At 40.4% G+C, this 13310-nt stretch overlaps 2 protein-coding genes across 2 annotated transcripts; one reads left to right on the top strand and one right to left on the bottom strand.

The window, feature by feature from the left end:
- Positions 1-22: 22 nt before the first annotated feature.
- On the top strand, positions 23-4294 carry LOC106744507 (major facilitator superfamily domain-containing protein 6). The gene is made up of 11 exons (XM_014619352.1): positions 23-88; positions 396-873; positions 975-1075; positions 1164-1531; positions 1831-1941; positions 2017-2290; positions 2376-2569; positions 2719-3032; positions 3256-3431; positions 3525-3692; positions 3951-4294. Exons 3-11 carry the CDS (start codon positions 1012-1014, stop codon positions 4019-4021), a joined length of 1740 nt encoding a protein of 579 aa, XP_014474838.1. The 5' UTR covers positions 23-88; positions 396-873; positions 975-1011; the 3' UTR covers positions 4022-4294.
- A 991-nt stretch (positions 4295-5285) lies between these two features.
- LOC106744506 (hamartin) lies at positions 5286-12807 on the bottom strand. Its single transcript, XM_014619351.1, has 15 exons — positions 12730-12807; positions 11867-12128; positions 11528-11793; positions 10899-11129; positions 10626-10819; positions 10406-10518; positions 9928-10166; positions 9130-9468; positions 8787-8981; positions 8286-8556; positions 7263-7492; positions 7047-7172; positions 6426-6662; positions 6184-6280; positions 5286-6076 (listed from the first exon to the last, which is right to left on the bottom strand). The coding sequence occupies exons 2-15, from the start codon at positions 11973-11975 to the stop codon at positions 5565-5567; spliced, it is 3159 nt and encodes a 1052-aa protein (XP_014474837.1). The 5' UTR covers positions 11976-12128; positions 12730-12807; the 3' UTR covers positions 5286-5564.
- Positions 12808-13310: the final 503 nt, after the last annotated feature.

The raw sequence follows: 13310 nt of genomic DNA, 5'->3' as shown, positions 1-13310 counted from the left end.
CGCGCGCGCGCATCTACGTCGTCCTTGATCGATGATACGTGCCAGACGCAGCGTAGCAGAATGCCGATAATTACACAGATGACAGCGGGTGAGTAATCTGACCCGATAATTGCGAGGAAGATAAAAGAATATGGCGAACACGATGTGTGCGACGCGTGTTTGATAACGAATAACGCGTGAAAAACGCGTGCATGCACGTACGACGCGAATAATTGCGAATAGTTGAAATACGATGCGCGACGAGGTGAGGTTCGAAGCAGTCTCATAGTCGACAACCAGGCTGACCCGTACGAAAATTGCGTAACCGTGATAAACCGAAGAAAAAAAAAGTGAACTATCGGGCGCTACCTCTGCTTTATCTATTCTTGATTCGTGATCTATCTGATGTTATAAAGTGCGTGGCTGGCAGATAGGAGGTCGTTCAAAGTCTCGAATGGTCAATGGCGATCGTCGAAGTTTCGAGAACTGGTTTGATCCTGAAGACGTGAGATGCTGTCTCGGTCACGATAACTATTCGCCGGAGATTGTTCGCCGAGATCAATGCGGAGTATATTAGGAGGGAGAACCGAGGATAAAGAGTGACACCGTGTCCCTAGAAGGGCGGGAAATAAGTTACGAAAAAAGGGAGAAGGATCGGTGAGACGACGGTGTGACTCGTCCGAACAGAGTGCAGGAATTTGCATTGTATGCACATTTGTGACGATATTCCGCACATTATGCTGGCTTTTAGAACGCACGTTTAGTGCGTCGAGTCGATCGCCGTCAATATTTCTCGAAAGCGCATTTCAAATACGTTATGAGTCACCTGTGAGTTTTACCTTCTGCAGAAGTTGCTCGCATGGGGATAAGACTTCTGAGGCTCTGTTTTATAACGTAAGAAACTCGGTTCACAGCCAAATGTGTTCTTTATATTTAAGACGGCTTGAACAATATATATGTGTAGTGTTATTACCAGTGTGATCTTGTTGTTACAGATTAATCCAAGCTATCGTTGGCTGATACATCCGCACCATGTTGCAAAATATAGACAGGGATTTGGTCCCTATGAAAGCGCATTATTTTCTATATAATGCTGGTAAGTTGAAATTTTATGTTATGTGTTTCAATAGCTGTTTCAGAGGTATCTTTTGCAACTTATATTCATCATTATCATCTCTTCGCAGCTACCGGACCAATAGTGCCATTTTTGCCAACAATAGCAAAGCAGTTGGGCTTCTCTGCGACATTAGTTGGCACGATATATTCAGTTTTACCAATTTCCGGCTTAATTTCGAAACCGCTGTTCGGTGGTTTAGCCGACAAGTTCAAGTTACATAAAGTTTTTTTCCTAATATTTCAAGTTGTGTTAACATTAGCTTTCTTCTCAATTTCATATATTCCCAACACAGATAGAAATGCAAATATTACTCTTATCTGTGACAATAACATAGCATTCCTACAGATTTGTCCAGAAAAACAGTTTTCAAAGGAAACTTTAAATAATGTATTAGTGAATGATGTATTAGATAAACACACCAAATCAGTTTGCCAGGTATATGTAAATATTATTATATATTTTATATATAACACTACTCCTTCATGCTTAACACTAAAATTACCAAAACGGTCAAAATGACCTTTTTTTTTTTAAGTTACTACAATTTCTGATGGTGCATTTTCTGACATTTTTTGTCATTTTTGTTGCAATGTGTATATGAATAAATATTTTCTCCTTTGCACTACATATTTGTTGAAAAATCTCATTTAAATCTGCTTTAATAGAAGGGTACATGTTAATCATTGGTAGTTTTAGTGTTAAGTGAATAAATGGATATAACACTCATTTTACAGTTAACCTGTCAAGGACCGTCTCACGGTTACATGGAGGTGTCTGACAGAAATGTTTCTAAGTACGAAAAATTCAAGTTTGACGGAATCTTTGATATGTATCAAGACTTGCCTGTAAGAAGCTCACTGGAATTTCAGTATTCGTCGTAGAAATGATGTTTAGCTATATTGTAAGAAATTCTTTTCTAGTTGAAGGATTGCGTGGAAGTAAAGATACGTACGATTCAGGATGACAGCGTGCACCCTCCGGTATGCGGCAACCGAATGAGAACTTGGTGTACAGTGAATTGCAACCAGATTTTCGTTTCTCTCAACAATCTTCTGAAAGAGGCTAAGAAGTTAAATAGCGACGCCGAAGTTTACACTCATCGATTCTATTTGTTTCTATCGGCGGCTATAGTGAGTTGGGTCGGAATGGCTGTCGTAGTTAGCATAGGTGATGCTATCTGTTTTGATCTCCTTGGTTTGTATTGCACTGTTATGCTAACTAAACAAATAACGTTAATATCGGACCGTTCATTGTTATTACACATTGTTATATATTTTAGGTTACGAAAGAAGAAAAGACTATGGGAAACAGAAGATGTGGGGTAGCATAGGTTTCGGCATTTTTGGCATAAGCGCGGGATATCTGGTCGATGTTTTCAGCAAGGGACAAAACGAGAAGAATTACGACTGCATATTTTACATTATGCTGATAGCGATGATTCTCGATTTTATCGCGTCTGCAACCTTGAGGAAGGTACACGGGATTTTTCAATAGAGATATCGCGCGTTGTAGTTGTGCACATGTATGAAACTGAAATCACAAAATAACACGGAAGTTCGGCTTCTTGCTTATCAAGAGAGTCCGAAATTGGCAGATAATGGAAGAAGGCAGTATTGTTACAGAAAAATTCTGAATGTAACAGAGACGAACCATCGTTGTTATGGGAACTGTTGAACGTCGCCAAGGAGGGGAGAGTGTTGGTGTTCGGCTGGTGGTGCATAGGCGCCGGAATGTGTACGGGAGTTATATGGAACTTTCTGTTCTGGTACACGGAAGACCTAATGACCTCTACGTGGGTTAAAACTTTGCAGGGTTTCTTGACCGGTATTCAGTGCTTCTTAGGGGAATTGCCCTTCAACTTCTTGTCCGGTAGCGTGCTGAAGAAACTCGGCCATGTTAACGTTATGAGCCTCGTGCTGCTCGTCTATGCGATTAGGTGAGCAACGATTTTTTTAATTTTTTTTTTACCTTTCGACCTTTTCATTAGGTGTGCAAATTAATCCGGTGTTTCTTTTTTTTTATGAAATTCAAAGTTTAAGTTTTCATTATAGGACGTTCAAATGCAAAAGCACCGAATTAATTTGCACACCTAATATAATAATAACACGTGACTCATTATTTGTACGGATTCTCGTAAATATGTCGATTCTGTTTCACAGATTCATGGCATACAGTATTATATCGAATCCGTGGCTATTTTTAATTCTCGAACTGCTCCACGGACCTTCCTTCGGCCTATGTTGGCCGACGATGGTGTCTTACGGCGATAAAGTGACACCGTCCGGTACAAAAGCCACTATGCAAGGCTTTGTCGGTGCTATTTTCGAGGGAATCGGTCAGTCGTTAATTTCATTTTCCTCACAGTTGAGAATTGTTCCTTTATTTTTTTAATGCTTGTCAGTATAAACTCTTTGCTTGTTTATTCTAGGAGTGTCGAGTGGTAGCTTCATATGTGGTTGGTTGATCGATACTTACGGAGGTGCTACCGCATTCCGAGTCTTCTCAGTGGGCGCACTTTTGTGGTTGAGTGCGTTTTGGACGATGGAGCTTATACTGAGAAAGTTCAAGGCCAATCCCGTACATCAAGGCCATAATCGTGAGTAAACGATTATGTGGATAAACATTTGACAATGTAAAAAATTACTTTTATTTTATTTTATTATTATTGGCAATATTCTAGTTCACTTCGTCGTTGATAAACAAAATACTAAATTCTCGTATACACGCGTGAATACGAAAGGTCGCATTTTTATATCTGGCGACAGGTATTTGACGATTCTGTAGCCGGTTTTCTCTTGGTATAAATATTATCAAACAATCGACAGTCCGTATCATTATTGCTTCTGTTTTTCAGATTTAGCAAATTATGCTAATCCAGATGATGCTATTCTCATGACGATAAGTCAGGAATTGCAAACCTACTAACAGAGAAACGATAATTTATAATTATATACTTGTCAGTGTTTACATGGGTGATAATATTGTCGCAATTGAGACTCAACGGAATTAATCTTTTTATAGGATATTTATATGTTAAGGAGAAGTTTTTATATCGTCATCATTACTACGTCTAATCTTTCGATGTTGAATGTTCAAGTAAATTTCACTCATTCAGTATTATATCATAAATGTAAATTATATCGCATGTATGTGTGTGTTTTTGTATGTTCCCATCGTAATATAAATTTTTTTAGATTACAGTGTTCCTTATTTATTTACCTTCGTATCTCAACGCACAGATGATATGTATGCACGAATAAGGGAAATTTTACAGCGGAATTTCACAAGAAATATACAGGATAAATCATTAAAAGTGTTACGGGCTAATTTCTGAAATTAAACGTGATATGAAATTCTTACTTTCCAAGCAAAGTCGTTAAGGTTATTTCAAAGTCAACTTGGTTTTTTTTTTAACACAAACCGATTCCTCTGTTTATCCTGTATATAAAATTATTAGAATAAGATCATCGAAAAGTGAATATATTTCGAGACATTTTATTTCTTATTCTATTTTTCAGTATATGAAATATAATTCACTTTTCACCTTAATACATTTCTACATAATAATATGAGAGTAATCGATCACTGATATATTAATCATTGCTCATTCACTGGTATATCGATACATTTGCAAAATATAATATTTTTTAAAGATCCTCTGTGTATAGCGTACGATTCCACCTGCCATTCTACGTACAAAAGTGTGAAGGCGATCAAAAGGTGAACTTGGAATGACCTTAACGACTTCGCTTAGAAAAAATTCACTTCAACACACAATGCTTGCTTCGGTACCAAACAGTCATTGGAAAGTAAGAATTTTCTATCTCGTTCAATCTGAGAAATATTAGCCTGTAACACGTTTAGTGATTCATCCTGTATATAAATTACCGCAGTAAATGAATGTACATACATATATATATAAAACCAAACAGAAATCAGTTAATATGAAATTATAAAATTAACAGTACATTATGCGGCAAAACGCAGATATAACGGACATACAGGAAACAGCCGATAATGTTAACGCCGTTTGATCATCATCAGGACTTCCAAGTTGAGAGCAACGAACATCTCATAGAGTCTCCAACGGTATCTCGCTGGTGAGAACTTGGCGAGAACTACGGGGGAAAAGTGGGAATCGGTGGGATGACATCGGGTCGAGCGCAGCAGATCGAATCAATCGAGAGAATTGCTCACAAAATATCTCAACCATTTATTCATTGTGAACTCCATTTCCAAAGAACGGAGATATATATATACCATACTAACAAACACGTTGATTAGCATGCCTGCTCGATCGCAATCAGTCGACAGCAACTTTCTTACGGATCTCGTCTATTCTATCAATAAAAAGCTACAAATAACTTTCTTCTCGCTTTCACATACCGCAAAACACTAAAAGTAACAGTCGTGTTCGCGCGTGAGGGAGGGGGCTCGCGCGCACGCAAACCTTTCCGTAACTGTACTGTTAGTCTTGCTTCGGCGTCTGTCGTTGAGTGGAACGTGACGGTGAGGCGACCTGGCTCGGTACAGGCTCTATCATGGCTTGCAGATTTGATATCTCGCCCGCCGCGTCGCAGCAGTCGTTCATGATGATCCCGACGCCCGAGTGCATGAACGCGAGACTGCCCTCGCTCGACGAGGCCAGGCTGGTGGAGAGAGGCGGCGAACGTTCTTTCGGCGACGCCGAGGAAGCGGGATTGGCCATGGGCGAGCACGTGTTGGAGGAAGTCGCGGCCTCCAGCCTACCGTGGAGCTCAAGTATACGGCCCTCCAGAAGCAGATTGATGTCCACCTGGGCCCTGTACTTGGACTCGACGGCTTCCACCTCGGACGCGTGTTGCTCCTTCGTCTCCCGCAAGAGCCGCTGCAGATCTACGAGCTGTGTCTCCTTACGCGCCTCCTTATTTTCCAACTCTCCCAGACGCACCTTCAGCGCCTCCACGTGAGACGTTCGCGACTCCAATTGCCGGCGGATACCTGCGGAAAGATTGTTTTTTTTTTTTTCAGACAGAGCGGCCACACTTGTATAACGCGCACGAAACGCACGTGACATTGAGATTTTAGGTACGCGAGAACGCGCTTACCGTTCAATTCCTCCGTGTACGCTTTCTGAATCTGCGTCATTTCTTGTTTAATCGTCGGTGAGAAACTGTCTGTGGTTTCTTTCAGCTTTAATTGCGCCTGCGAGACAGATGTGTATGTATACATCATTTTTCGTAATATGTTGATTTCTCTGACGGACAATTCAGCTTGAATTTCCGAAAAAATTTCCGAATCACCCAACCAAGCTTTCCGCGCGGATTCTTTCAACATTTAGAACAGTTACCTCTCCTAGAAGAAGGAATCTCTTCTGTACAATATCCAGAACACGTTCCTGTTCTTTGCCACGATCCGCAGCTTTCAACGCTGCCTTGAGTTGGTGTCCCGCGGTGAAAAGTTCTGCTTCCGTAGAACGAAGCTGTTGTTGTGTTTCGGCTGCCTTTTTTTGTTCGCTCTTCAATTCCAGCTCGAGGCACTCTAATCGATCTCTGAGTACGTGATTCTGTCGTTGTTCTTCAACACACTGTACGCACGGAAGGCACGATTAGTATCGTATTAGGTGTACAAATTAATTCGGTGCCTTCGCATTTAACCGTCCTGTAACTCTGTGGTTCAAATTTAAATTTTTTTCCCATCTCATATGGTGATTTGAAAGTGCCAACTTTAAGCTTTAAGAAGCACTATAATAGTTGACGACCTTGCCGATATAATATCGGAAAACAGTATTTTAATAAAGTCATAGAAAATAATGGAAATGAATTCGTACATCAAACTTATACTTGAATGTTTGTAAATAAACATTGAATTTCCACGAAAAAAAGGCACCGAATTAATTCCTACACCTAATATCTTGATCCAAAGTCAAGATTCTCTCGTGATAAATATGAGAAATTTTCCAAAATCATACCTTAGTCTGCCAATGATGCGTGGCTTCTTTGTATTGTTCCTCAGCCTGATGTGCTTCCTTCTTATTGCGCTCCAATTGCGCCTTCAATTCTTCCATTTCTCTCTCTACCATTTTCAGACGATCAGTCTGTAACGCCAAGAACGTCGAGTTTCATCAAAACAGACACGTAAGAACTTGGGGGGGGAAAAACATTACACGAGAAAAATATAAACGGACCAAAGCAAGATTATGTTCTTCTGAAGCTCGCGAATCTCTTAATTTACCGAGAAGTCGCCGATTACGCTCGGCATGAACTTCTCGCCGTTGCCGCTCAAACTGTAGCTGCATTTGCATAAGCTGAAGCAACTGATTAGCGCAAGTTGGATCTATACCATCATCTTCTCCTCCGTCCTCGTCTGTGTCCTCCTCCCCTTTCTTCCTTTGCCTTTGCTTAGTACCGCTTGTTCCTGCAAAAAGCTTATATCTCACTTTGCTTACCAGTGTGCTTATTCTGTAACCTTTGACGACAACAATAAGTGCCTTTCAACAAGAGACACAGTGTCGACACAAATGCCTTCCTACAAATAGAACACAAGTCGACCAGCTGTGGTCGAACATTTGTGTCAGCATCATTGCTGCTAACTTTCTAGTAATTGTTATATAATTTTTATACTTGTAGCATTCAATATATATCGAAGAATTGTCTTCTCTCTTGTGACGATTTTCGTCATCTTGGCAATTTTTCTATACATATTCATATAATAAAATATAAGTTTAGAATGTGTACATCAACATTGTGCGATAACAAAATAATAATTAATATTTTACAACATTCATCACTTTGCCAAACAGAAAATAATTTTAGTTGACAGTAATATAAATAAAAGTTGTAATTAACGGTAAAACTATTAGCTTCTTTTTTTTTAAGTAGATTTAAATCGCCCCAGGAATAATCAATGATATTTTAAATTTTGTAATTGGCTAGCAGTGGCTAGTGGCGTTATTAATCGCTTCTGGAGCGGTCAAAATCTACTTCATCCGAAAGCATTACATGTGACATTCGCTAACACCTAACGTGTGTGTGCATTACCGTCAATCAGCGGCTATTTCGAAAATTAAGGTGTTCCATTAAGCACCCAATATCGCTATCATTAAGCGTCATTGCGTAGCGACGCGTAACAACAACGTTAAAGAATTACAGAATAAGAGCACGATAATACTTGTTTATCACATATTACACGCATTATAATTCGTACTTACTTGTTTTGCCGTTGTTGCTATAGAAATTATTGACTCTCGTGCAAGCCTCGATATATCGATCCAGCATGCTAACCGGCGACAGTCTTGAGTCAGAACTTTCCTGGATAGAACTCTGACCGCTCTGATCCAATAATCCCATAAACAGGCCCTCGTATGGAAACAGATCTCCCGTCTGGGTGCCCGTATCTATTAATTTGATTTGATTCGCTACGTCTTCGCTACTTAATTTTCTCTGCGCCGTTATGTCGGAACAAGACCTGGTCTGCCGAATCTGCAAAAGGAGCGTACGTTTTTTTCCCCCCTTGTTACAATCGCATCTCGACCGCTGTCGTGCGAGATACTATACACGCCGTAATCCACCCAGGCAGAACAAATGTCTGAAAAATGTCTTAAAGACCTCTGAAAGACGTTCTACCTCTTTTTCAGATATTTATCGGATGTTTGTAAAGAGAAATCATCTTTCAAAAATTTGTTCCACCTCGGCACTTTCTGATACTTCACCTTGTGCGTTGCATTCAAATTTGACTGCTGCCTCGGAAAGTAGCACTGAGAGTAAAATCGAAATTGATAGACCTTCTGCGATAAGTCCGCCAAAGCACCATACGCGTTCTTCTCGTTTCGCGCCTCGGACAGTGGTTCTACGAATTTTGGCATTTCAACTGCTCCGCTACCATGCGAACTGACGATTTCCAATACCTGCGTTATACGAAGTATCACGCATACATGTATAATTTTTCATAATAATAATCAAATCTAATAATAATCCTAATAATAATAATCAACTAAATAAACGATTTCTAAATGTTCATTCAACGCAAAATCTGTGTCAATAAATTGCTCGGACCTCTTGATCCTCCTGCCAAGAATCATTTTTCCCATTCTGACTTATGTCCATCTCCAAAAGCCTCACATCCTCTTCGTTGTTAATCAACGATCTCTGCGGCTGACGAAGGACACTTTGTCTATCCGTCATGATTTTACTCAGCCTTTGCGAAAGAAGTGTGTTCATTGCAATATCCCCGCTTCTAGTCGCAGAGCCGGAAATCGGCACAGAAGAGTTTATAGGAGTGGGTGTCGATGGCCGAGAAGATGCGCCCGCTGTACCATTGCCCAATGCATTTAAAGCACGCACCGCGCTAGATCCTTGCAAGGGGAGTTGCCTCGTTGATACTTTTCGTAAATCCTATACGGAACAGAACATTTTAAAAACGTAAAAAAGATTTCTCACTCCTTGTATCGGATTATTAGATGTGCAAATTAATTCGGTGGCCTTGCATTTAATGTCCTGTACTATTCAAAACTATTCAACGCTATTCAAAACAGTTGACCGAAAAAGTCCGAAAAAGCATCGATGACTTTACTGAAACAAAACCGCTGAGTTTTTTTCCGCGAGGGCATTCATCAGCTGTCCGATAGATGGAGTAAAGTCATCGAAAATAATAGAAATGATGATCGAACATTAAACTTGTGCTTGACTTTTTATACATAAACTTTGAATTTCATGAAAAATGGCACCGAATTAATTTGCGCATCTAATAATACCCGATAATTAAAATCCAACGTAGAATAATGGACGCGGGAAAATTCCGGCAAATCTGTGTCATCTGTTTTATGCCCTCGATGAGACATCGGCTTTGTATACCTTGACGGGAGTCGTCTCAGGAGTAGCTTCAATAGCAGCCTCAGGCGGGGAGGTGCCGCTCCTATTGTTATTAGGCGTTGGCGGGGCGGATCGCGGCTCGTGCGATGCATTTGGAAATGGTGTACTGTGCGACGGCACCGCCATGCTCGGTGACCAGAATGTATCGTCCTCCTCGTTGCTAATCTCCGTAGTCGTTACTCCTCCGCAAATGTTTATCGGTGTGCAGGTGAAAGACTGATCTGTCGGTGTGTATAAATAAAATGTCACTTCTCACTACATTCCCGAGGGAAAGGTAGAAACGAAGTTCTTCGCATTCGTGTCTCACACATTTAACGCTTGATACGTGTCTGACATAGAGTTTGATTTCTTTTATATTAAAATCATTCGCAACGTTCGAGCCAAAAGTCAAGCAGTCACATGTTATGCTGAATATAGGATATAAGTAACGGGCGACAACACGATATAATGATGGTCTAACCTGGAGGTGGAGTACATCGAGAATTAACTACGCCTAATATCTCCTCTCGACACCTATCTAATGTGAAACGACCACACTCCGCCATGATATCGTGATGTTCCATCTTCTTCCACCTATTGCGCAACAGAAGAGGGCAACGTACGTATATGATTTAAGCGACACACACACGCTGCGAGACAAGAAGTATATTATTTCACACACATATTACGAGTGTATGTACCTATTGGCGGAGATTTCCGAATCTTTAGACGCGGTAACGAGCAACGGGTGCATACGCACGGAATCCAGCATAGCTCTGATAGTGTGACTGAACGTAGCCGACTGATCGCGCTGAACGTACTGTTGCTTCAGGTATGATATAAAATTGCATGGATACATTGCGTACAGTCTATGAAATAAACTGTACAATCCTACCTATAATGCGGCAGTATAATTGGTTTTGTTAGCTGCTACATATGGCATATTTGAAAGTGTATCAAAAAAAAACATTCACCTGCAAATGTATGAGGTACAAATGCTCCTTATCGATGACGTTTGGTACTGTAGTCGAAGTAAAAAGAGTAGAAGAGGAAAGTAAGGACGATTGATGATGATAATAAGAGGCCAATCGGCCGAATACCTCGAATATCTCTGGCAGAAATGGCCCTAGTGCGGCAGGTAACATTGGTAACAACATTACTAACAGAAGAAGGGCGCTCAAAAGCGGTAATATATCTGTCTCCACCTTGAAAAATACAGTTTTGTGAAAATATCTTACCGAGAAAAAAAACAAAACTAATACCTTCCGATATTTAAAATTAGCCTCAAATTAAGTATCAAATAATTTAGAACGCACGAAATTCCTAATTCGCATTAAATATTATACAACTGATAATCGTGTTGTTTATTGATGTGTGAAACATTTATACGTGTAAAACATAAATGATCGAGTTATACATACAAACAATATATATATATATATATACACAACAATAATTTATAGCTTAATAATAACGCTGAAAATACTAATGTCAGCAAATTGGAAATTAATAAATTAACGAGAAAACTTGTGCACAGAGCACATGAATTATATGTACTAATATTCAGAAACACATTTATGAGTAGATACTGTACAAACGTTACCTTAAGCAATTTGAGTAGATCTCTGAATAAAGCATGATTGGCTAGCTTGTACAACCAAGTGGGTTGACGTCGAGCTATATGGCCAAGCAGTGTAAGTGCCTGTACTCTCTGTCCACAATTGCCAGTTTTAGAAAGAACATCTGATAAACGATCCAATAGATGTTTGTCATGCGGATCGCGAACTCCTGCCAATACTTCAGCAGTCCTCAGGGAGTTAGTGGACAGGTAATAATCAAATAATCCATTTACTAGCCAGTTATCCTTTGCTGTAGACGACCCAACACGCAGTTAGAAGCAACTCGTTAACATCTAACAAGATAAAGTATGCGCGATACTCACTGGATAAGAAATGATCGTGGAATACTTTCTTGATCTCCTCGACCTCTCCGAGTTTATTGGATTCGAGTAGATGGAACAGCTCGGCGACGCCTGTGGTGCCGGCGCTCATTTTGACGGTGAATGATGGCTCGGTTAAATGATGCTATTCTATCATGATCGTTTGATCAGGCGGTGGAAGTGGAAATTGGTTTAATGAAGTAGCTTTGAGCCATCTGTTGTCTGTCATACCAGGCAGGCATCGTACGGAACGATGCTAAAATACCTGAAAAGGAAAAAAGAGGATCTTTCAGGAAAGAAAACAAACTCATTGAGAGAACTAAATAGGTGAGTGAGTGAGTGAGTTAGTGAGTGAGTGAGTGAGTGAGTGAGTGGATGAGTGAATGAATGAATGAATGAATGAGTGAGTGAGTGAGTGAGTGAGTGAGTGAGTGAGTGAGTGAGTGAGTGAGTGAATGAGTGAGCGAGTGAGTGAGTAAGAGAGAGAGAGAGAGAGATAACCCCCGGTTGTGTGTGTGTGTGTGTGTGTGTGTGTGTGCTTCGCGAGTGATCCGAGAAACGAGCGAGCAAGCTCAAATTCGCCATTTCGTGCGAGAGAGTCGCTCTAAAAGCTCAGGACTTTGCAATTATCTCTAAATATCGTCGAATATACAAACTGTCAGCGTATATTCTATTTTTCGATGCGCGAAAAGAAGTGTCGGTGTCTCGCCACCGCGACGGTGTGTGTATCCGTGGAAATGCGAGTCCCGGTAATGATCGTTTGAACAATAACTCTCACGAGACGCTACAGCTACCGCGTGTCCGCAACCCAGAGCACCAAGTTGAGTTTCTCGCGAGTGTCGAGATGGAATAACGAAATAACTCACCCGAAGTTCATCGAGTATTTCGAGCAGATTTCCGAGCTCTATGGCGACTGGCCACCCCGGGTGGGGGTAACTTCAATATATCTCCCGGAGATCTGTTTTGTGTTGCCATCTGACTGCAGCGTGAGAAAGATGAATGACCGAGACTCGTAACTCTCATGCTAAACTTCGGCTTTATCCGTTGGGAACGAAATGGCTTGAATCAGTTCTTACTAATTAATTTTATTCATTTTTTGTATTTGAAATGTAAAAATCATAAAACCCGTATCAGACTACGGATTAGGGTTGAGATTGAATTAAAATTCGACCAATCAGAGCAAGATTCACTAAATTTGAGTTTAGTGAACTTTGCTCTGATTGGTTAAATTTCAATCCAAATCCGTAGTTTGATATGAGCAGAACGGCATATCGATTAAATCTGTTCGTGTGAATGTAAATCCCGCGCTTTAAGCTCTAAGTCTTGAGAAATTGTCCAATCGCAGTCGAAAAGGAGGAGAATAATCGATTGTGATTGGTCAATTTTTTAAGTTCTCATATTTCTTAAATTCTCATTGTAGACCACGCTTAAGATACAGGTGTTGCAG

The sequence above is a fragment of the Dinoponera quadriceps genome, unplaced genomic scaffold (assembly GCF_001313825.1).
Source record: "Dinoponera quadriceps isolate SergipeBrazil2010 unplaced genomic scaffold, ASM131382v1 scaffold1266, whole genome shotgun sequence".
Classification (NCBI taxonomy): Eukaryota; Metazoa; Arthropoda; class Insecta; order Hymenoptera; family Formicidae; genus Dinoponera; species Dinoponera quadriceps.
The sequence above is the reverse complement of the archived record's forward strand: the minus strand, read 5'-3'. Positions and strand labels throughout refer to the sequence as shown.